The 23,326-nt window shown below is 39.1% G+C and overlaps 1 protein-coding gene across 1 annotated transcript in view; it reads left to right on the top strand.

Moving 5' to 3' along the window:
• Window positions 1–15,175, top strand: part of lpcat1 (lysophosphatidylcholine acyltransferase 1) — a 29,654-nt gene extending 14,479 nt beyond the window's left edge. Inside the window, exons 4-14 of the mRNA XM_042506893.2 lie at window positions 1,069–1,181; window positions 1,406–1,466; window positions 4,297–4,355; window positions 6,193–6,227; window positions 6,490–6,544; window positions 7,025–7,107; window positions 7,289–7,414; window positions 9,590–9,743; window positions 10,316–10,414; window positions 10,491–10,632; window positions 13,034–15,175. Of these exons, the coding sequence (XP_042362827.1) occupies window positions 1,069–1,181; window positions 1,406–1,466; window positions 4,297–4,355; window positions 6,193–6,227; window positions 6,490–6,544; window positions 7,025–7,107; window positions 7,289–7,414; window positions 9,590–9,743; window positions 10,316–10,414; window positions 10,491–10,632; window positions 13,034–13,167 (1,061 nt within the window). The 3' untranslated portion in view covers window positions 13,168–15,175. The remainder of the gene's footprint in view (window positions 1–1,068; window positions 1,182–1,405; window positions 1,467–4,296; window positions 4,356–6,192; window positions 6,228–6,489; window positions 6,545–7,024; window positions 7,108–7,288; window positions 7,415–9,589; window positions 9,744–10,315; window positions 10,415–10,490; window positions 10,633–13,033) is intronic.
• Window positions 15,176–23,326: the final 8,151 nt, after the last annotated feature.

Genomic DNA, 23,326 nt, shown 5'->3' on the forward strand with positions numbered 1-23,326 from the left:
TTCTATGTTAAGTGCTTTCCTTTGTATATATATGTTTGCATTCTTATGCCTTTTTAACGAATATTTTCCAGAGATTTAAATTCTTTAATTTGACACATATGAATATTAAAAGAAAGAGTGATAAGATTGATAATAGGAAAAATCCAAATATTTATAAGAAGTGTGAAACACCTGAGGCCTCATGATACAATACTATCACAATACTTTCGCTGCAATACTTTTGCGATTTTAAACGTTTTGCCACATGCTGAGTATTAGGTTAACATGTGTTGCATTTTCTTACTTTTTTTTCTTACCTTCTTCTTACCTTCCTACCTATCTTGTTACCTTTTTTTTGCAAATTATGAGCCAAAAGGAAAACTTTGTCAACATTTTGATTGCGATATCAGTCTGTTCATCTTACATCAGCCATTTTTGTTGCTGCAAAATGTATTGATTATTATTGTTATTCTAGTAGGCTACCAATTTAAATCTGCAATACGAATAATTCATATGTTAAAAAAATGGATACTTTGCTTCCGTGTATCAATAAATATCAAATTACTGTACTGTATTGATTTTTTTTCAAATGTAAAAAAACACTTTTTAGCGCACATGCAGTGTAGTTTCACCTTTTATGTGTTATAAATTAATCTGGCACATATCCTCAACATTTTCTTTTTGTTTTCTGTCACTGGGAGTGATGTCTGAGCTGACATTGTTTCATGACCTCCTTATTTACTCTGAACAGTGAACAGTATCTTCCTGCAGCAGGAAACATTGACTTTCAGAAGTACTGACAAAACATCGGGGAAAATTTGTGTGAACCAATCTGCTTTTTTAAAAAAATTCTTATTGAAAAAAATTGATTCTTAATTGTGCATAATACCTCCTTTCTACTTCAGCTGCTCATCAAGCATCTTTGTGGCCCGGCATTATCTAATCTAGTTTTGATCTGAATTAACGCCACCGCTTTATTAGCTGCTCTTGTGATCAAAAAGTTCTGACCATGAACTTAAACATTTGTGTTCTCTCTCGTTCTTGGCATACATCCAAAAAACATCATCCTCTCCCCCATCCTCCTGCCAGCTCTGATCAGCTACATCAGGCCTGTGTTTGTCTTTCGCTCGGATCAGGACTCCAGGAGAAAAACTGTGGAGGAGATCAAGCGGAGAGCCCGGTCTGGAGGGGAGTGGCCTCAGGTAACATACATGAGGGTGCTTGTGAAGCCACACATGCACACACACTCTAAACTTACATCACCTCTCACCACATGGGAACTGAAAGGTGATAGCATAAATACAGTGAGTCACATACCACTTACACACATCAAGGACAATTTAAAATAATGAGTAAGAGCCAGATGCCTCTGTGTGTGTGTGTGTGTGTGTGTTTGCCTTTATGTGTGTTTGTTTGTTCGTTCCAGATCATGATATTCCCAGAGGGGACGTGCACCAACAGGTCGGGGCTGATCGTATTTAAAGCTGGTATGTGTTCAGTCCTCCTTCTGCTTTAGGCATCATAAAATCAGGTAGAAGGTGTGTTTGTGTGTCTCTGTCGTTACAAATTTTGAAAAACATGGTTGCAGTAAAGTTTTTATGTAAACATATTTTTAACCTGTGGGTTAAAATATTGTATTTCATCAATTGAAACTTAACCAGACGGGCTTGCCTTTAAAAAAAAAAAAAAAAAACATGGGAAGAAGGCAGTGAGCAACAAAAGAAAAAACGACTCAAAAATTAACAGGTGAAGTTCGATAGAATGATCACATCTGAGAAAATTATTGGAATTAGGCATTAAGCCCTGCAATGTGAACGCAGCCTTTGTGTTGGTTAACCTACACATATCCCCAAAACAGCTGATTCTTGCATATTTACAGGTGGTGAGCAAAATATTCTAAATACATGTCTATGTATGTTTAGAACAAAAATGACAAAAATTAGTGTAACACAAAAAATGAGCTACCTAAAGTCAAAATGAAGGATGTTTTTTTTTTTTGGAGTAACTGATACAATGATCATCCAAAACAGAGCTCAGGGCAGCATTTGGTTGTGGTTTTCTGGTAATTTCCAGTCAGGGGTGTGTCTGTGTGATCACTTTGTTCTGTCTTCAGTTAATTTTGTGCACCTGGAGTGTGAATACAGCTGCCAACTCCCACTGTAGATGTCTGGGCAGGTTAATTTAATGTTGGCCCAGCAGGTCCGGGTTCAGTGTCACGCTCAGGGACACCTCAGCAGGACACATAACTGTTGCACCCATCTTTTTTGGGGCTTGTTTTTGTGCTCACATCCCGTGCGTGTTGTGCTGTCAGCCATTGTTCCCCGCCTGCTCTGTCTAATCCTCTTTCTTCCAGTCTGTAATTCTGTCATTCCCAGTAAGCCCTGTTAGGCACACTCTGTCCTGCTCTGGTTGTGTGTGTGCGTTTGTCCAGCTTGATCTGTCTGCTGTGTGTTACCAGTCCTCTCTGGATGTGTCTCCTCTAGTTATATCTCTTCACTGGCTCCCAGCACAACAGAGCAACTGCGTGCGTGCGTGCGTGCGTGCGTGCGTGCGTGCGTGCGTGCGTGCGTGCGTGCGTGCGTGCGTGTGTGTGTGTTTTAATGTGCATGGTGCCACCTGTGCATGACGTACTCTGCAGATACCTCCAGTCCTTTTGTCATTTTCTAAAGGCCTTTTTATAGAGCCAACACTTTGATGTCTCCCCCGTCTGTCCCTTTGCTTTTGTGACATTATTATTCACAGGGTGTAGACAGTGATCACTCTCATGCTCCTTCATGTTCTCTCAGTCTCAAATGCAGCTAGACCAATATCTGGAGCCAATATTGTTCTATACAAATGTCATCCGTGTTTGATGATGAAGGTTCCTTGTTGAATGCAGTTGCTCAGAGTTAACATATTATTTTTTATTTCCCATACTTTTCTGAAACTCCTGCACCTTCATTTGTTGTGTTAAGGCAATAACCAGCATCACCCTGCCCGAAGGACCAATTAGTTAGACATATTTACACACATTGAAGCTAGCTGTTTGAATATGTTTTGCATATGCATTTTTTTAAACTAAGCTGCATATATAATCTCCAGGCAATCAAAATCAGTTATTCAGTCCCTCTAGGATTTTGCAGGCTGTTTTTGTGATTGTTGTGGCCTGAAATGCCCGATTTCACAGCCTCGCATCATCAAAAAAGAAAAATTCAATAATATCAATAAACATTAAATATAGCTACATGAAACCTAACATACCCCACAAATCAAAACATAATAAGTATCATAATTTGTCATCATAAACAATACCCCACAATAAATACCTGAAAGTTCCTCAAATGGTCACAAGACATAAGCATGTGAATAAATGGAGCAAATAGAATGAATACAAAATACATCAAACAACAAATTTAAAAAAATTCAATACATTCCTCCAGGTGAGAGACAAACTACAATAAAGTGAAAGAAATTTGTGTTAAAAAACGAGAGAATGCACTTCTGGCATGAGAGTGTGTGTCAGTTTTATGAGTCTTGTGGTCCGTGTGAGAGTTGGCCCTGTCAATTTACTATATTCATAATTTTTGCGCATGTCGCACAGCTGCTATTTTATCTATCAATTCATTTATATATTTTAATGGTAAAGGGATAATAATGCCCACCAAAATTCTGCTCAACGGCAGTGCAACTTCCGGATCAACTGAAAAAAAGAACATAAAATGGGAGTAAGCTTTGTTTTTCTGCATAGTTATGAAATATTACAACAGTTCCTTTTTCTGCCGCAGAGAGGGAAGTTTTTCTCAGAGCTTGCCAGTGTAGTTACACCCTGTTGGAGAGAGCTTCAGTCAGCCATGACAGTGACCACAAACAGAGTGACACTTAGAGTTTGAGTGGGAGTGAGGAGGGCCAGATTTGGGAAAGGCCCAACATGTCGCGCTGACCCTGTGCCCCGTGTATTTTGCCCATTATTATCATCAGTAATGTCCTTTACTCATTTTGATCTATTGAAAGCTCACACAGAAGCTTGAATAAGGCTTTGCGTGGTAATAAATACATCAGCTGGACATCAAAGAGAACATGATGCAAAAAAAGATGCTCAATTTAAAATGATAAAATTCCCAATGAAGTTTACTGTTTCAGTGCACTGATTTCATTTTTGACAATAAAAGTTTGTCCAAAAATAAGGTATCCTGCTTTGTTATCTATCTTCCAACATTGGTATTGGAATCGGTTATAAAACATCCAGTATTGGTATTTTACTATAGTATATGCATCGAGAAATTCAATAAAACATTTTCTTTTCCTCTCACCACCTCCTGCTTCTTTTCTCTTTCTCAGGTGCTTTCATACCAGGACTGCCAGTGCAGCCTGTGGTGCTGCGCTACCCAAACAAACTGGTAAACACACTTGCTTTTAACCCTTTCTACACCTGCTCCATCAGTGATGCCTCACAGTCATACATCCACCATGTACACAAACCTACACATAGTGACACACACTGTGATGTAATGGTTTCTCTCCCTATTGATAGTATGTGCTCCTCTTGTGTTGAATGACTTCATGTTCTAGTAGGATGATATTTCATCCCCCTCTTTCTGTGTCTCTCTCTCACACGCGTGCAAGCACACACACACACACACACACACACACACACACACACACACACACACAGAGACACAGGCAGGTGTCATGTCTCTCTCTCAGCACCTCTCCTCTCTCTCTCATGAATTATGCAGTTTTTATTACCGATTTTGTCTTGTCTGTTTCTCTATAAAGCTTTTGTGTGTGTTCCTCTCTGTGCTGAGTTTAGTAACTGTGCTGACTTCAGTGACAGCGTGGCAGTACAAGGCAGTTTAGTGAGGCAAAGAAACCCTGAATAAGACTCGTTATTCCTACACCACCAGAAGTGTTTCCATTCCATCTGTTTCCATCTGTTCGTGTAAAGAAACCTTGCAGCTGGAAACGGAAACACCAGCGGAAGATCCAGCTAATACACCCAGCCAGGAGCACTGACAACAAATCACACAGAAAGCTGATTGTTCGTGAGCCAAATCAAAAGATGTTCAAGTTGCTGATTCTACAGTATAAATGTGCAACACTAATAAGCACGAAGAAGAGCTGGAGTTCTGCATAGGCCTGTTATCATACGTTGCCGCATGTAGAGTTCAGTTAGTATGCTGCTTTCTTTCCCCTTTTGGATGCAAAAGGAGGGGTTCTTATTAAGAAAACTTAAATAATTCCTAATTCATATAATATACACTGTATTCATCTAAAGTTTTTTTTCCCTAATTATTCATTTACTTACTTATTTTTCAAGTTCAATCTCATAGAGCCAGGAGGATTACTTCCTCTATGACAGTCAAATTGGATCAAAGCCTGTCATCCTCAATGCTGAGCTATTGGTGTGAGTCCGCTTGGAGGGCTGAAACGGACCAAGTGTGAAAACACCCGGAGAGATGGGCAGATGTGACTCTTGGTCAGATCTAGTGTATACTCTTAGTGTCAGCTCGCAGGGTTGGCAGACAATATGAAAATGTATAAGTACAGCCTGTAGTTGGAGTCTGATGAGCTCACCTCTCCAAACTGTCAGATTTTTTTTATTTTCAAACTTGTAGTCATCAGACCCAACTGACGTGGCCACTTTATTGATCAGACTTTGCGGAACTCCCTGTGCAGCCACTAAAAGCTTTATACGATATTTCCTCACATTTACCAACCAAGGCCTGTAAACAGACTGTGACATGCAGAACGGGTGGAGTTTACTCCCCTTTACTCTGCTGTATGTTCAAAGTTACATCACCATGTCACATTATCATGCCTTTAACATGTGTCAACGTGAGATTTAAGGAGAGCACAGAGAAACTTAACTCCTCGAGCAGATGAATGTGAAAAGAGCCCTCATACATCACTCTGCACAGAGAAGGTCAAGCATCCAAGTGACGGGACAATAAGCAGAAGACATTTTGGGGTGGAGGGGAACTTCAGTAATGTAGAGCTGCAGCACTGACAATGGAAGTGTCACCTGAGATACTGACTGGAAAGGGCTGCCACATTGTTTGAAAGCATCAGTATTTAGGGATTGACCTGTATTCAGAATTTAGTAATCAGAACCCACAGACACATAGGAAACCAACAGAAGTTTCAGGAAGTTGGAGAAGTTTTAGGAAATAGACCTCCTGTTTCTGTGTTTGTGTTTGTCCTGAGCCATTTCCTCTTTCTCCTTCCTCTGCACAGGATACTGTTACATGGACATGGCGAGGTCCCGGGGCGTGAGTCTTTGTCTTTACTTCACACACCTACACTCTTAAATACACCACAAACAATAACACACACACACACACACAGAGCTTGTATTGCCCACAGCTAAGTACGTATAGTTCAAACACCAGTAACCTGTTCTCAATTATGTCTGTACATAGTAAGATGCTGTAGAGACACCTCTATTATTCTAAGTCTCCATCAGTCATGTTGTTTTTGTCTTCCTGATTCTGTCTCATCATGTAAAATGAGGCCAACATTTTTGTCTTCTAGGTTCAAAATCCTTTGGCTCACTCTGTGCCAACCTCATAATCCCATGGAGATAGAGGTGAGTGGTTTCATAAGTCAGTTAAACCTAGGACTGGGGTTTAAAAACAAAGTTTTTCTGATTCAGTCAAGCTTCATTTGAATGTCTCGATATCAGTTTATGGAGTCCAGAGCTCAATCTTCTAATACATGCTTTTTTCCCATGGATGCATGAAGCTTTTACTCTGTTCTCAAGTGACCGGCCTTTGGTTAACTACACAAAAAAAAAAAAAAAAAAAAACCCGCGCCATGCAAGATGGTAAAATTGCTTCAAAATTAACAATCAAATCCAATTGGGACCTCGTGAATCGGAATCAAATGGATTTGTGAAATCACTGATGACATCCTGCGCCAGTAAAACTTTTTCTGTTTTCTTTTTTTCACGCTTTTTAAAATCTTCTTTACATATTTTGAGATGATATTTTTGTCAGTATTTATTTTTTTAGTTAGTTCAGTGTCTCATGTCAGGAGAGCAGCATTGACATTCTCTTTCTTCCCTCAGTACTTGCCTATTTACACACCATCAGACGAGGAGAGGGAAAACCCTGCTCTGTTTGCTAACAACGTTAGAAAGCTCATGGCAAAGTAAGGGTGTGTGTGTTTGTGTTTGTGTTTGTGTGTGTGTGTGTGTGTGTGTGTGTGTGTGTGTGTGTGTGTTTACATAGGTGCCTTTGATCAGCATGTGATGGCGTTCACATGCTTGCTCTGTGTTGTCACAGAGTAGACATGTGTGAAGATTCTCAGAGCTGTCCCTCTGTCCTGATAGGGCGCTGGAGCTGCCACTCACAGACCTGTCCTTTGAAGACAGAGAGATCAGCCTATCACAAGGCCCGCTGCGCATCCACAACTGCAGCAGCCTGCTTGAGTTCCACCAGCTGCTGTGCCGCTTGGGGTGAGTGGAGGGAGACTGGACTGACTGGTTAGACTGAGTACAGGAGAGTAGAGATCAAAGGCTGTGGGACACTGAAGGTGAAGAAACACTGACACCCACTGGTGGCAGAATAGAAACACACACAGGGAGCTCTGTCCTAAGAATAATGAGATGGAGGCTTGGATTCTCATCAAATGTGTGAAATTTTGTGGCAGTTTTGATGTCATGTCGCAACATTGAAATTCGACGTGGCGTCACGAGAACGCCATTCAACACAAAACGACGATATTCATTTTCCATCATCACAAACATCTTAATGACTTTTTGACGCCATTTTGAGATCAATCCAGTCAACCTGCTAGGAGCTGGACCTCTTAGTGTAAAACTTGTATTTCCTGTGTCAATAGGTGGCCCTCTCACTATAGCTGAAAATTGTCATATAGATGTGTTCAGGACAGGACTCTCATCAAAAGTTTGTGAAGTTTGGGGCAGATGGATTATGTACAATACATTTAAAAACTACTTCCTCTTTGGTGGCGAATCATAACTTCTTGGCCTGATAACTTCCACACCGTTGATGTTAGATCAAAACTGCTCGCAATCTAGCGTCGCCCACATCTGCAGGTGGGATTTATAAATTTTGAAGTCACTCAGCTGAAATCTGTAGGACTATTGTTTCAAATTCCAGGATTTTCTGTCCGTCGTGACATGTTCTATGTACATCTAAATTTTCATTCCTCTACATGAAATTGTTTGCCGGGGCTAGCATTTAGGGGGCGCTACTGAGCTCATTTTTTGACACCTATATACAACAAAAATTTTCACCAGTCCCCATAAGCATGCCAAGTTCCATGAGTTTAAAAAGAGCAATAAAAAAAAAAATCTGCAAATAAGTGTGCAAAAGTGAAGATGGATGTGCAAGTGAGTCCAGTGCAGATGGTGAGTTCGCCTGCCACACAGAGGGGAGCTGTTAAAGAGTCTTCTTGCAAATGGGAGGAATGATTCTTTGAAGCGCTCTTTGTGACAGCGGAGCTGGAAGAGTCTGTTAGAGAACGAGCTCCGCTGTCTCTGAATGGTGTCATGAAGGGGACGGGATGGATTGTCCGTGATAGACAGCAGTTTCTTCAGTGACCGCCTGTTTGTCACTGACTGGAATCAGTCCAGGTTGTGGCCAATGACAGATCCAGCCTTGTGGATCAGTTTGGTCAACCTGCCGGCGTCCCTGGCACTGATGTTGCTCCCCCAGCAGACTACAGCACAATAGATGGCACTCACCACAACAGACTGGTAGAAGAACAACATCTTGCTGCATACTTTGAAGGATTTGAGCTTCCTCAGGAATAGAGTCAGCTCATCCCCGTCTTCTACACAGCGTTAGTGTGGGTACTCCAGTCCTGTCTGTGGTTGAAGTGGACACCTAAGTACTTGTTCTCGACTTCTACGAGTCCCACCTTCTCACCCAGGATCTTGATGGGCATCATCATGGTTCTGGTCCTCCTGAAGTCGACCACCATCTCTGGGGCTGGAAAATAAGCCAATGTGAAAGTACCAAAAACTGGCCAGGCCCCTTGAGACTGGCCCTAAAACAGAGTCAGTCTCCATAAATCCCCATGTTCAGATGCTCAACAGCAGAAATAAACATGTTTACAGCCTGGTACAAATAAAATGGTTTTGCTCTCACTGTTAATCTAACAAGGTGATTTTACCTACAATACTCTTGAAAAACAGTTGCCTTGAAAAAGGAAAGTAATACGTTATTTAAAAAAAAAACAAACAGGAAAATGTGTAATTCTATATTTAATATCAAGTTACAGAAAAAAACATATGCAGCACTTTCTTAAGATCATTTTCTTTTTTGTTTTTTCTACTTTTTTTTCCTTTTATTTGCTTATTTTGGGGTAATTTGTTTAGAACTTATTACAGATTTCTTGCTATTTTCTTGGAGTGCAAAAGTTGAGCCAAGTTGAGACTATACCAAGCTGAAACGCTGTCGACTCAACAGACCAGTGTAAGCTCTGAATGGACAATAGAATAGGACTGCATTACCTAAACTTTTTCTTTTTAGACATGTAACTGCTTTCATCTTGAACATGTTGTGGATAGATTTATGTGATTTTAGAGAGAATGTGTTTTCATATGTCACACACATGGTTATGACTAAGTAATTCATTGTGCTGGTCCCCTGTGCACTGACAGGCTGAGAGCAGGAAGGATAGACGCAGTGCTGGAGGAGCAGGCCAGGAGAGCCAGGAAGCTGCAGGGAGAGCGGCTGGGTCTGGAAGACTTCGCCCAGTTCCTCAACCTGCCAGTCACAGACACACTCACAGAAGTCCACAGTCTCTTTGACCAGGTAAACACACACACACACACACACACACACACACACACACACACACACACACACACATATTCAAAGGAAGAATGAATACAGACAATTCTAATAACACCACACAATCACATTACTGCTAACTAGTGTTGGGACAGTTGATTTTGAAATGTAATAAGTTACAGATTACACGTTACCCTTTTAAAAATGTAATGTTAAATATTTTAATTTATTAAACAAATTTATGTAATGTTTTACACATCTACTTTTCCTTTTCTGTGAAAAGTAATGAATGAATGCACAGATACTGTCACTTGTGTAGATGTGGTCTGACAGTGACTGACTGATCAGCTCCCCCTTGTGGAGAATCTCAATATAAGTCAGTAAGTTTACAGTCAGTAAATTTGTGTGATTGAGACTTAAATTTTATAGACAGTAAAGCTACCTTTAAATTTTGTGTGAAAATACATTTTGAAATGTGAGAATTTTTTTTTTGTCTAGTTGACTTTTCAGATGATCCAGCTAATGGCATATTCATACCAGATCATATTTGTGTCTTTGCTACTTTTGCTCACTGAGATCATTTTGTCCCCCAGCACGGAGACAGACAGATAGACATCAGACACTATGTTATTGCTCTGTCAACCGTCCACAGGCCATCAAAGTCAATGGAGACCCTCAAAATGGCCTTCAAGGTGAGCACATTTAACATTAAATCTGGTTCAATATCGGTTTAAAGTTATTGCACTGAGTATATGTGTCACTGTGCAGATGTATGAGAACGAGGAGAGCAGAGAGGTCCTGGAGGACGACCTCGCCGCCATCTTGGAAATAATGCTGGGGGTGAAGAAGATGGACCTTTCAGGACTGTTTTTATCACTTGACGGACCTGACACAGGGAAGATCACATATGGTAAGTTTCAGTGTTTGCTTCAGAATAAAATGAATTACAATACGTTTGTTTGTATGAGACCATTATGGAAAATGTTTGACAGCATCTATCAGTGTCCCCGCCTCCTCCGTGCTGTCACCATCACATGCCATTTCTTTTGGCTCTACTGAAGAGGATAAGTATTGTCCGCCGTTGATTATCAGGGGACCTTTACATCAACCATGTGCTTCTTGTAGAAACTGTCAAAGATTTACACTCGTTCTTTCTCTTTTGTCTGCAAAGTAACTTATCCTTTTAAAAGCAGAACGTGTAGGATTTTCCTAAAGAATGATGTATAAACTCATGTAAAAATAATCCCTCTCAGTCAAAACTTATGACTTCCTAGAGGTGTGTGGTGGTCTGTATCAGTAGATACTCTACCTCTGCCTGGATTCTCTCATTTTGCTGTGTTCAGGACGTTTCTGTGGTGTGTTGCCCAAAGCCAAAAACAGTGCACAGGGTGTGAGGTAGAGCCAACTCATACTGGATTTTTTGGGTAGATGCAAATAGTGATAATAGGGAGTAACAAATTCCCGATATTGATATATTGGCTGATATTCTATCTATCTGTTTACCTACCCACCTACCTACTCATCCTAAAACTTCAAATAAAAGCCTTGTCCCAAATAAATGCCCAGTCCCTTTTACTGGCTCAGTGTGGCGGCATATTTTGACAAATAAAGGCCTGTCTCAATTAGCGGCTCGGACTGGTTGCCATGCAGTTCATATTTTTTAGAAGTTCTTCGGTTGTGTAAAACTGAGTTGTTGGTTTCCTACTGGAGATATCGTTAGTTAGCTACTTAGATCATGCATACAATTTTGTATTTATGCCAAAATTTCTGTTTATGGATGAACTACTCATAATGTTAACTCACAAAGATAAGATTTTCTACAATTCAATCATTCAGTTAATTTTACTGACGCTGTGAGCGCCAAAGAAGACAGAATTAACAGCTAAGTAAACAAGAGAGATGCAAAAAAAAGTGATTAGTAGTTGTAAAAGACTATTTTTGCAAAAGCAAAGAAAAAATGTTCAGTGTACTATATATTTTACAGATTTTTTGTAATTTTTAAGCCTTTTTTTCCACAGGTCATTCTTGCTTTGTATATTTGTTTCACTTACTCTTTTTTTTTAAAGTTTTAGGCAAATTTTCAGCTATTTTTTTCTTATAACAGATTTCTTGCTTACTTCGGGGTCATTTCTTCTTTTGTTGGTCATCACCGTCTTCCCATGTTTTTGTTTTTGTTTTTTTAAGGTCAATTTGCCCAGGTTTCAGTGGGTTAAATGAATAAATTGACTGTATTTCCATCTTTGCTGACCAAAAAAATAAGGGCTATTAATTGTTATAAGGTGTCTATATTATTAATGTATCCCTCAAATATGGTTATCAAACACTGTTGACAAAGATATGTTATGGAGGCAGGATATTTTACTGTTTAACAACAGCATTTATTTCCAAACATGACATCAGTGCACTGAAACAGAACACTTATTTAAGAATTTAATTATTCAGTGTTACTTTAAGCATCTTTTTCTGGATCATGTTCTGTTTAAAAAGAAAACCTTTTCGTATTGGACAACATATACACTGATACCAACATATCTGTGAGAGCCCAATACCAGCAGATAAAATCAGCCGACCAAATATCGGTGGGGCTCAAGTGTGACTTCAGCACCTGATCATAAGGAGGAGGAGACAACTTTAAATGTCGTTATGACGAACCACAGCCAACAAATCCTGCTCATTCTGCCTTCAGTATAAACAAACCAGTTGATATCTCCATCTGTACATAACATGAATGCAGTGTACAGCTAGTCTGGAGCTATCAGTTATATTTGTACATATTATATATACATTATAAACATTTTTATATTTTTACATCATTTTATCTAACATTTCAATGATATTCATACTAATCACCAAACCTTTTCCCAATTTTCAAGCTGTTCCTATCACCTCATCGCTACTCATTTAAGTCAGTGTTGCAGTGTAGCTTCCGCAAGCTTCAAAATGTTTCACATCATTTAGGCATAATTGGTTTCATTCAACATTTAAATCAAGCATTGCAATGTAGCTGCTTAAACCTAATTTCACGTGAAAAGGATCAGGATATATATCATGCTGCCATTCTATGATAACAGATGTTATCACACCAGACTATGTAACAAATACCAAATATTTATAAACATTAAAAATAAATTTTAAAAAATTCAATTTTAGATCTGGCTTTTTAAATTAAGCTATTTTTAAGTCCTTTTTTGATCAAAAATTAAAGCTATCAGACATGATTGATAACATAAACACCTAACATTTATTGACACCGAATAATATAACACCACTTTCATGCGTTTCATGTTTCCATGTTTTGTCCCCTTTTCCAGACAAACTTCAGCGTTTCATAGAGCAGCACCCATACATAGTCCAGGATTACCTCGATTTTGAAAACCATCCGCGCAGCCTCTGCTGTCGCCCGCCTACAAGCTGGAACGGCCAGAACCACGACAAAGATGACTGAAGACTGGACTGAAATTCAAACCGCTTTATCAACCTCTCATTGACGTAACAGCATGTCCAGATGCTGCAGCTGTCCTTCCACCTCTGTGCCTTTCAGTGCAGGTAAAGAGAGCGAGGAGCAGCTGGAGAGGAGCAGGTTTTAAGAACAGTAAGCACACATGATGGAATCACTTATCTCACTTCTCCTCTGAACTTATTTTTTTTTTTGCCTTCTTTAGTTTTTTTTTTGTCTCTATTGTGATATAAGATTATTTCTTTCTTTGCTCTGCAGATATATTTATTTATTTTCTTATGTATTCATACAGATATTTAAGAAAACAGTTGATAAAAAGGAGGGGTGTTTTTCAGCCCTTTTGTTGACCTCAGGCAAATAGACACTAGCACTCTGCCCTAACCTGCTGCTCTTCTTTTACAAAGTTAATTTCAGGTTAAAGGATCAGGATGTACATCATGCTGCCATGCTGTGTTAACAGTGGGATGTTATCACACCAAATTATGTAACAAATACCGAAATGATCTGCCACTAAATCCTGAGAAAACATTCCTTTCCTAAAGCAGCTGCGTCACTGCCAGAGAGATACAAACTCTTGCCAAAGAGGGGAGATGACAGTTGAAAAAGAACCAAAAAATGACTTAATTTTGATCTGAATTAAATCGTGAAACTTCATTGTTTTTATTTTATTTGGTAAGGCGATATGATGCCTAATTTTTAAAAAATGTCCATACTGTCTAAGGAAGTCATTTTATAATTGATCCAGTTTTTCTAAGAAAAACATTTGAGAGGAATATAATTTATTATTCTTGGAGCAGCAAATCCTTCCCTAAACCCTTTGTAACCTGGAGCAACTTCACTCTCCTTGTGCTGCTTTTCGACTCCTTCCACAAGAATTTAAATCTCTGAAACCAGAAGCGACGTCACATTTCTTATGCTGCTTTAAGACTTTTAAAAGTGTTTTGACCTTTGAAACAGGAGCATATGAGTGTGATTTCTTTCAACAACATTGGAAAAAAGGCAATAAACAACTTGGTAATAAATGTTCCACAAACTTCATGACATCAGTCAATTATTTATTTATTTTTTTTAACTATGGAAAACCCATAGTTATGATTATCAGAATTACATATTTAAAATTACATTATAAAATTCTTGTTATTTTTAAGCACTTTTTCCAGGTCATTTCATTGTTTTTTTTAATATAGCAATTTTGAAACTAATTTTCAGGTCATTTTCTTGTACTCTATTTTCTTTGAGTAGTTTCCTCTGGTTGCTCGTTGCCTTCTTCCTGTGTTTATGAGAGTAATCAGCCAATTTGCTCAGGTCTCGAAGGGTTAAAACTATGATCCCCCAACATGTTGAGGGGATTTCTTTCAAGAACAAAGGAAAAAGGTGAATGTGTAACTTGGTAACAAATGTTTCATAAATGCAATAAATCAGTAGATTTTGAAAATTTATTTTAGAAATAGCAGTGAGGGTAAAATGTCTAGGGGAAAAAGTAAAAAACGATATTTATAATAATTATTGCATATTTTAAATTATGTTACAGAATTATTATAAATTAAAGCACTTATTCCAGGTCATTTCCTTATTTGTTGGGTTTTTTACTTAAAGTTTTTCTTTTTAATTTCTTTAAAAAATAAATAAATTTCAGGGTTAGGGTTAGGGTTAGGGTAGGGTTATTTTAGGGTATTTTTAGGGTATTTTTAGGGTATTTTCTCATACTTGTTATTAATTTCTTGCTTATTTTGGGGTCATTTCTTCTTTTGTTCAGGTTGCTCAGGTTTCAAAGGGTTAAACCTCTGATAGATGTTGCTACACATGCTGCATCTTCATTCTCTCTGCTGCTGATTGAAATATTGATCTCAGAAGGTTTACTCTGGACTGACACATTTTCTACCTTACAGCTGCAATGTTCCGTTCCTGTAAAATGTCATTTCACAATAAGACTCTTAAATGCAAAAAAATCAAAGCTCCTCGCCTTTATTTTATAAATAAAATGTTTTCAGTTTTATTCTGTTGTCACCCACTGTCTGTATCCACTAGGTGGAGCTCTGCTTTCACAAATTTACCTCAAGGTGCTTCAACTTTTGGACTCCCTTAACCCTTGAAAGCTGGTGTCACATAACTTTTGTTGTGCTGTTGTTCAGAAACCTTCATGTGTATTTAAACCTTTAGATCTAACCAAATTGGTTTGCTTTCTTTTGAAAACAGGAAAAAAGGCAGTGAGCAACTTGGCAGGATATGTCCTTAAAATGGTAAGAAATGGGTAGATTTGGAAAATTATTTTTAAAGAAACTAGGGGAAAATGTCCCAAAAACTATATTTTTATAATTATCATGATCTTATGTTATATAGCTAAGGATGTTTTTCAGGTCATTACCTTTTTTTCTTTTCTTTTTTTTTTTTTTTTTGCTTTTTATCTTTTTTTTGTAGTTTTTACAATTATTTTGAATTTGCTCATTGCCTTTTACCTTTGTTTTTTTTAAGCCACTTTGCTCAGGTCTCACAGAGTGAAACAGACTTGCAGTACTTAAGTCAAGTCAGTGGTTCTCAAATTTCATGAAGCCCTGATTGTTGAAATTGTATGTTTCATTTGATCATTGATAACTTTATTTACTTACTCAGCTGTTATTTCTGTGTTTGACCTCTTTGTGTTTCCCTTTAATCAGCCTCAGGGATGGGTGCATTTTTTCAGACTGTGCCTCGCTGCGATTTGCTTTCATAAAAGTTGATGTTTTCCGAGTCCACATGGTGGTGCTAGCTCCCTGAGCTATACACACCGCAGAGCCCATGCACCGCTGCCCACCTGATGGACAGGAAAAGCATTACCTCATCCCTTCCTTTCATTCCTTCAGGTAAAAATAGACAGATTAAGCCTGGGCTTTGATGAGAGAACCCTACAGAGGAGGTGTGGAAGCAGGGAGAGAGGGATAGAGATGGAGGAGAGAGACTAAATGGATCGTTCTGCTCCAAATCCAATTCCTAATAGCTGGAGGGAGGGTGGGTGGGAGGAGGGAGAAGAAAACAGTCAAAGAAAGAGGAGAGGCAGAGGGGGAGCGGAGATATCACGTCTAACAATTAAGACCTGCCTTCGGGGTCTAGAGAAGAAGCTTTGTTGAGAACATATAAATTGCTCATTGAGCAGCGCCTCTCTGCAGACTCTCTCAGATACTCCTGCCTCAAAGGAATGGGCCATAAAAGACAGCAGCCACAGCCCGCAGCCCACCACATAGCAGGCCTGGAATCTGTTCACAGTATTTGGGGATCCATCTCCAGCCGTCATCCTGGCCAAGCAAAATCCCCCCTACAGTAAACACAAACCTGGATCTAATCCCAGCGACTGTAGTTGAGGAAACATCACAGCACATCCACTTGAGATCCCTTGTGGTTACTGTACTTCGCAGGGTCAAAGTTGCAGCTCAGCTAACAGTGGTCTTATTTATTTTTGTTGCACAGGCCAAGTGGATGAGCCTCTTGATAGTCTATGCCTGGAAATTAGCCTGTTTGCTTCTCTCAGAGCCAGGTGATGCAGGTCTGCACTTGGCCGTTACATTAGTTTAACACAGGAAAATGTTTTAAAACAAGTTTTATCTTGTGTTTAATAAGGGATAATGTGACACTATAGGTTTTATTATATAACATCATGTCACTGCAGTTATTTAGGGGACTTGAACTCCAGGGATAAGCGGAAAGATTGTGGAGTAGCTCAGTTACTCAATAAAGGCGTTTTAAAGACATTAGTATAACGTTTCATTTTATAAAACATTTGCCAAAAACAGTAACTGTTAAAGAAAATTTTGCAGTATTACTGATATTATTGATTCAGAATAAAATAACTATTGATCCAAAAAGGAAATTTGTTTGCAGCAAGTATATTTGTAGGATTTAAGAATGTTTTTCTTAGAATTTGGGACATATCTAGGATATAAGGATATTTCCAGGAATTTAGGACATTTCTAGGATTTCAGTATGTTTCTGAGATTTTATGACACTTCTAGGACTTAAGGACATTTCTAGGATTTTAGAATGTTTCTAGAATTTTAGAACATTCATAGGACTTTAGGATAACTGAAGGAATTTAGAGCACTTTTTGGATTTTTAGGACATCAGGGGCTTAGCTAGGACCTCTGTCGGGGGTTGCGGGGGATCCTCCACTGGCACTCTTATAAACAAGCTCATTTTTGATGCTATTTTATGCACTCAGGCACCTTATGTATAGTAAAAGTACAAAAACACTTCCAAGTGTGAATCACTTTATTTTTATTGTGAGTCACATAAATCACCTCTACGGTGCTTTTCTTTCCTGATGAGAGCACTGCTTTTCAGTCTGACATGGCCTTTCAATCCCTCTTTAATTTGGGGGGCCTGTCATTCCACTGTAAATCATAAAAAGAATATATGTGGATAAATCTTTCCTGATCGTGTAATACCTTGTGACATGTTTTTTTCCTAATGAGTGAATTATGCTGTGCTGCCATAGTGAAAGGTGAATTTCCCGGGTGATTATTTAACGTTCTATATTTGTCAGTGAACGCAGTGGGCTGATGAGCGTGATGATAGCACAACATGAAGCTGAGTGGCAGGAGACATGTTTGCTCACATGTGTCATCAATCACTTCACCCAAAATACATTTCACACTCACAGTGAATAGTTAGGCAGAATCAGGTCACGACTAAAGCCACTGAAACGCTGTTTAATTGAATAATACAGGTAAAGAGTACGCCTACACCCACAAACCTGTCCGCTGAACTCAACTTCTCAGTTAATTCATTAAATAACCGTACCATTCATTGCTTTTATTGCCAACTATTTTAATTGTTTTCCCATTACTTTTGCCGACTACTTTTAGCTGTTTATTCATTACTTTCAGCTTTTACATTGTTTAATCCTTACATAAAGCTAACTATTTCAACTATTCATCACTTTTATCTATTTCAATTGTTTATTCATTATTTTTACTAAAGGTTTCAATTATTTATTCATTAAGCCTCTTTAGGTTAATGATCTCAACTAATTTCTTTTAACTATTTCAGCTGTTTCTTTATTACTATTAGCTAATGTTAACTTCCAGTTGTTGTTTTTTCATTACTTTAAGCAAAATATTTTAACTATTTCTCTATAGCTACTGTATCTATTTTGTACATTTATCCACTACTTTTTGCTGCCTATTCAGACTTCTCTGCTCACTTATTAACTAGCTGTCATGCGCATGTAATGCGCTTACTTAAAATAAAGGATTCTGTATTTTTATCATTATTGTTAAACAAACGGCCTAGGCAGGTTTCATTTCAGAAATGTCGATAAAACACAATCGTGAGATGACTGTGTTTCCACTGAGTGATCATCTGTGACTTCTTCTCTGGTGATAACATTCCAAGAGGCATGAAGATGGATGTTCAAAACATTAGCAGCTTTATTTCTATTGTAGCCACCACACGAGCCGACATTATTTCCAATCAATGGAAGCTTCGGTGTGTTACGCCAGCACATGGGAGCTGCCATGTATGAGGGATTTCTGGGAGGTGATAGTCCATGATTTGGAATTGTGGATTTAAACTTTTGAAGAGTTATGTGATGCAATAACACCTCTTGTAGCTCCTGCTGCATCATGAGGGAGCCAGTTCCTACTGACAAACACATAACCATAGCATCATGTGACCTTGAAAAGACAAAAAAGTGTTTCCATTGCAGTTTTGCCAAATGTGGCTTTTTCAAATCGCCTGATATACCATCTAATGCGGCGTGATAAATTTTTTGCAATAAATGGGAGTTTTTTCGAAATTGACATGCTTCCATTTGGGGAATCTGAGAGTTAACGGAAACCCATGTACTTTAAGACACTGTTTTTCCAGTGTCCTCATTGTGGAATGTCTTCTAATTACGGTGGTCGATGTAAAAACAGGAAGGGTCCTGTGTGGAGCCAGAGTTTAGTTTGTCCATTGTGGGTTACTGTAGAAACACGTTGGTGCAACATGATAATCTCTGTAGACCAAGACCTGCTTCCTATGTAGATATAAACAGCTCATCCTTAGGTAACAAAATCACTATGACTCTAATTTCCAGTTGATTAAATACTTAAGAATCTAGACCTCTAAGATGAGATTAATCTAAAAAGTGTTACTTTAGTTCCAGCTCTCCCCCTCATTCAATGCACAACAACAAACCACCTCTCACCCAGAAGTGATGCAGCCTACTGACTCTACTCAACAAAGTAGGCTGCCTCTCCTCCTCATCTCTCCATCTCTACTTTTATCAATGATATTATCAACGTTTGGTAAAAATAGTCCACACTGTGGCTTTCAGTGATTGGCTGTTGGCTCAGCTCGCTCTCCTCTAGTTGGGTGTAAGGAGCAGCACGACATCTGTGGGCCGCCTGTGGAGGTTTCACACTCTGACTGTATTTCTGTTTAAGCCTCACACAGGAGACTACACTCCTCTTTTTCCTCACGAGGGTTTCGTGCTCTGCCCACTCCAAAAACAGAGTGCTGTAGGTGTTGAAGGAGGGATGCATGCCTGTATCAGATTCTATTGAGTCACTTTCCATGTTGTCATGGTCGTGGTAACATCCCTCCCACATGTTAGATCCAAATATGTTTTGGACAATAAGAAAAATAATTTCTTTGAAAAAGGTTAAAAAGCATGGTGCTTTTTAGAGGACTTCATGTTTCTTTTTTACTTACATTTACATCACAGCTACTACTATGATTTTGATTTGAAAGAACATACAAAGTATTAACCAGGCAGCAACCATTCATTCCAAATCTTGTATCCCTGTAGCATTCAGACTTTCAAAATTCCCTGTGGGCGTTATGTGGTTTATATTGTATTATTATATTGTGCATTATATCAGCTACTGACACTATATTTTTCTCCAGGTTCCTTGGCTCCTGGTACAAGCCCCGCTCATTCCTATGAAACCTGCTCAGTAGCACATTAAGCCAAAAACACTATTTCTGTTGTATGAAAGTACCTGGATCTTCCAGTTTATGGTGCCAATAAGGCAGCCGAGTGGATTTTGATGCCTAAAAAAATTCATCCACTAATTTACAAACGTCTATTTTCCAATGTAAGTCATTGAGAAAAAGTCTTGTCGGGCCCTATAGCATCACATAATGGATCCGGATGGTGTAATTCCACTTTTGGCGACTATATAAAATTTGCTTCAGTGGCGCATTTCCCGGGGGGCTTGCATGGCCCTGACACAACAAGTTGTCCGTCAGCCGTTGTTCAATATTGGTCACACCAGTAGCCCTTATCGGCTTTTTTTCCACTCATTTTCTACTAAAATACCCTGATTGGCATTTCAGCTTGGCGCACGAGAAGAGAAATGGAAATGACAAGAGTAACAAAGAGCTAAACTCAAGAGGAAGTAACATCTAAACAAACTTGGATTATAAGGTCATTTTGTCTTCCTTTTGCCACTGAGCTCTTTAGCAGAAATGTTTCCTGGTGGTTTATATTGTTGTTCACTGGTGCATGGTAAATATGCTTTGCTTTTTCAACATTAGATTGTTTTATTAATGTGCTAACTGGCTAACCAGCGACATGGCGGTCTTCCAGTTTCCCTTTTTGAATGATGATTACGAACCACCTGCTGGTATGTAGGGGTATTTCTTTTCATGCATACATCGGGTGTCGGCTGTTGGTTGTGGGCTTTGCGGCGTGTTCATGTGCAACTTTTTGGCCGAGACACAGTGACATGAGGCAGCAGGGCATGCTGCTTTTGTCACTGCTTGTTCTTTGATGTCAGTTTGGTGTTTGTGGGCTTTTTAGAGTCAGATGCACCCCTCACTTCTTCACAGCTCCAACCTTTCATCCCCTTCTGGCTCCGAAAAAACAAACATGGCGACAGCCGAAATGTTAAACTCAAGGCCTCAAAACGGCAGTCCACAAACCACTAGGTTGCTATGTCCATTATTTCTACAGTCTGTGATATTAACATGCTCAATAAGTGGCTTGGAACTGTAAAAAAGACAGATGTTGACAAGCAGCCGTAACCCTTTCACCTCCCATCCAAAAGGTATTCAAGTAAAAAGCTGTAAAAAATGGTTCCATGTATGTGCCTACTCTCTGAGTGCTGCCTATTGATGGACAATGGGTTAAACCCATAGAATATTGCCATACAAGTATAATTCATCCTTTATGTTTTCCCTCTCTGTTGCATATATGCGGCATTGAAACATACACTTGATCAAGGAACCCTGTCCAAAAAGGACACTCTGCGCTTTGTGGAGTCCATTAGCTACTGAGACAAGCAGGGAGGCAACACTGGTACTCAGAGATGGAGAGATGTAAAAGAGAGTGAGATTGTGGCTGAAAGGTTCAAGGCGAGTGCCAAGAAAATAAATCAGAACTTGGCTGATGTGATTGTCAGTGTGAAAACAGGATGTAGAGCCTATCAGGTAGAACAGTCTGTCAGCAGAGAGCAGGCTGCTCTTCCTGGAAAGGAGAGACACTTGGACAAGGACAATTACAGTGATGACAAATGTTGTAAATGGAGATGGGACACTACAGGCCTGGATACAAACACTGTGAATGAGGCTGCTTCAGGAGCGCTGTTTTTTCATGTTTCCGTCCACTTACTACAGATCATTAATCATATGCATTACTGCTGACTATTTTTAAACCAGGTTCTAGTGTTTTGAATTTTTTGAATAAGCATGTCCTACCTTCAGAGTTGTTTTTGGCTCTCATTCATTTTTATACAGTCTTATATACAAGTGACGTATTTTTGTTTTCTTCTGATCAATCAAAATCAGGTTTAAAGTCTATTACTTTAGAGTCTATTAATTGGCTTTCACACTGTATGGAATTAATGAAAACCATTCCCTGTGATGGTGCAGGTAGCACATTTTCTTTTCCTTACCTCCTGTGATCACACTGGACACAGAAGCGCCCCCATATGTTGATTGTCACACAGCCGCCTGTCAGCAGTTGACTGGCCCTTCACACCAGGAGTGCATTACACTGGTCAGCAGTGATTCTCCTTTCTAATGACACAGAGGGCTCTGTCCCTGCTTGCTTGTGTGTCTCTGGCTGTGTGTCTGAGTCATAGACTGTATATAAAGATAAACAACATGACAGTTCCCCCAAAGTGTAGCTTTTAAGTCTTGATCGCCCCCTGATGTCTGACTGCAGTGTAAGTCATAAAGCCCACCCCTCCATGATAGTGAATGGGACATAGGCAAGACTAAAAGTTTTGGTTTTAATGAGGCATTCAATTCTCTGGCATGACTGACAGCTGTGACAGCCAATCCAGGGACTTGCAGAAAAAATAGACCACATGCCGAAACTGTTGCTTGAGATAATGATCCTGCTGCAGAGTTCGGGGTCGCAGCATATCCAACGGTCTGTCCAAGGGGTGGAAGTATGGAAAGAGCAAATAGTGCAACTGCACTGGGGCCCATACTTTGTAGGGGCCAATGGCACAAGTGGGCTCCAGCAAATGGAGAGAGGGCACCTGGTAAAATTGTTTGTAATGTAGAAAAAAAAGCCTCACTTCATTAAATAGTCTGATTCCATTTGATATATAGATCCTCAAATATGCAAACCTTATCATGGTAAGAAAAAAAATGTCAATATCAACTTAACTATAACAAAATGCTAGGCTTATTCTACATATATAATCAAAAAACTATTAAAATGATTCAATCAAATTTTTTATTTTTATTTATTTTAATTTATCCGTGAGTGTATTTCATTTAGTAATAAAGTGTATGTTGCCCAAGTTTAAGTCTGTATTTGATCACGTGACAAAACAATAAGACTGGTAAGGTGAAGCTAAGCTTAACCAGCAGTCAAGCCATTTAATCACAAAAGCGGTTGCAAGAAAAGACAGGAGAGAAAAGACGAGGAGGGGACGGCTGCAGAGCTCTTTAGATGAGATGATCTTTACTGCCAACAGTGGCAAGCTGACAGAGAAGCCCCTCATGCTGCCCTCTGTGTCAACAAACATCCAGCAGGTGAGCTAACGTCACACAGTCTGTGTGGGACATCTGAAAATTGTTCGACCAAATTTGTGCTTTTTTAATGTAATCAGCTGGACAGTTTTTGTTATTTACAGAGTCTTGTATTGATTGTGATAATGTAAAATAATGTACGTGACAACCACGTCATTTTATCTTTCATATGTAATGTGGAGGAGAATAATTAATGTAAGCG

Source organism: Plectropomus leopardus, chromosome 17, assembly GCF_026936395.1.
Source record: "Plectropomus leopardus strain MGB_pleo_1.0 chromosome 17, ASM2693639v1, whole genome shotgun sequence".
Classification (NCBI taxonomy): Eukaryota; Metazoa; Chordata; class Actinopteri; order Perciformes; family Serranidae; genus Plectropomus; species Plectropomus leopardus.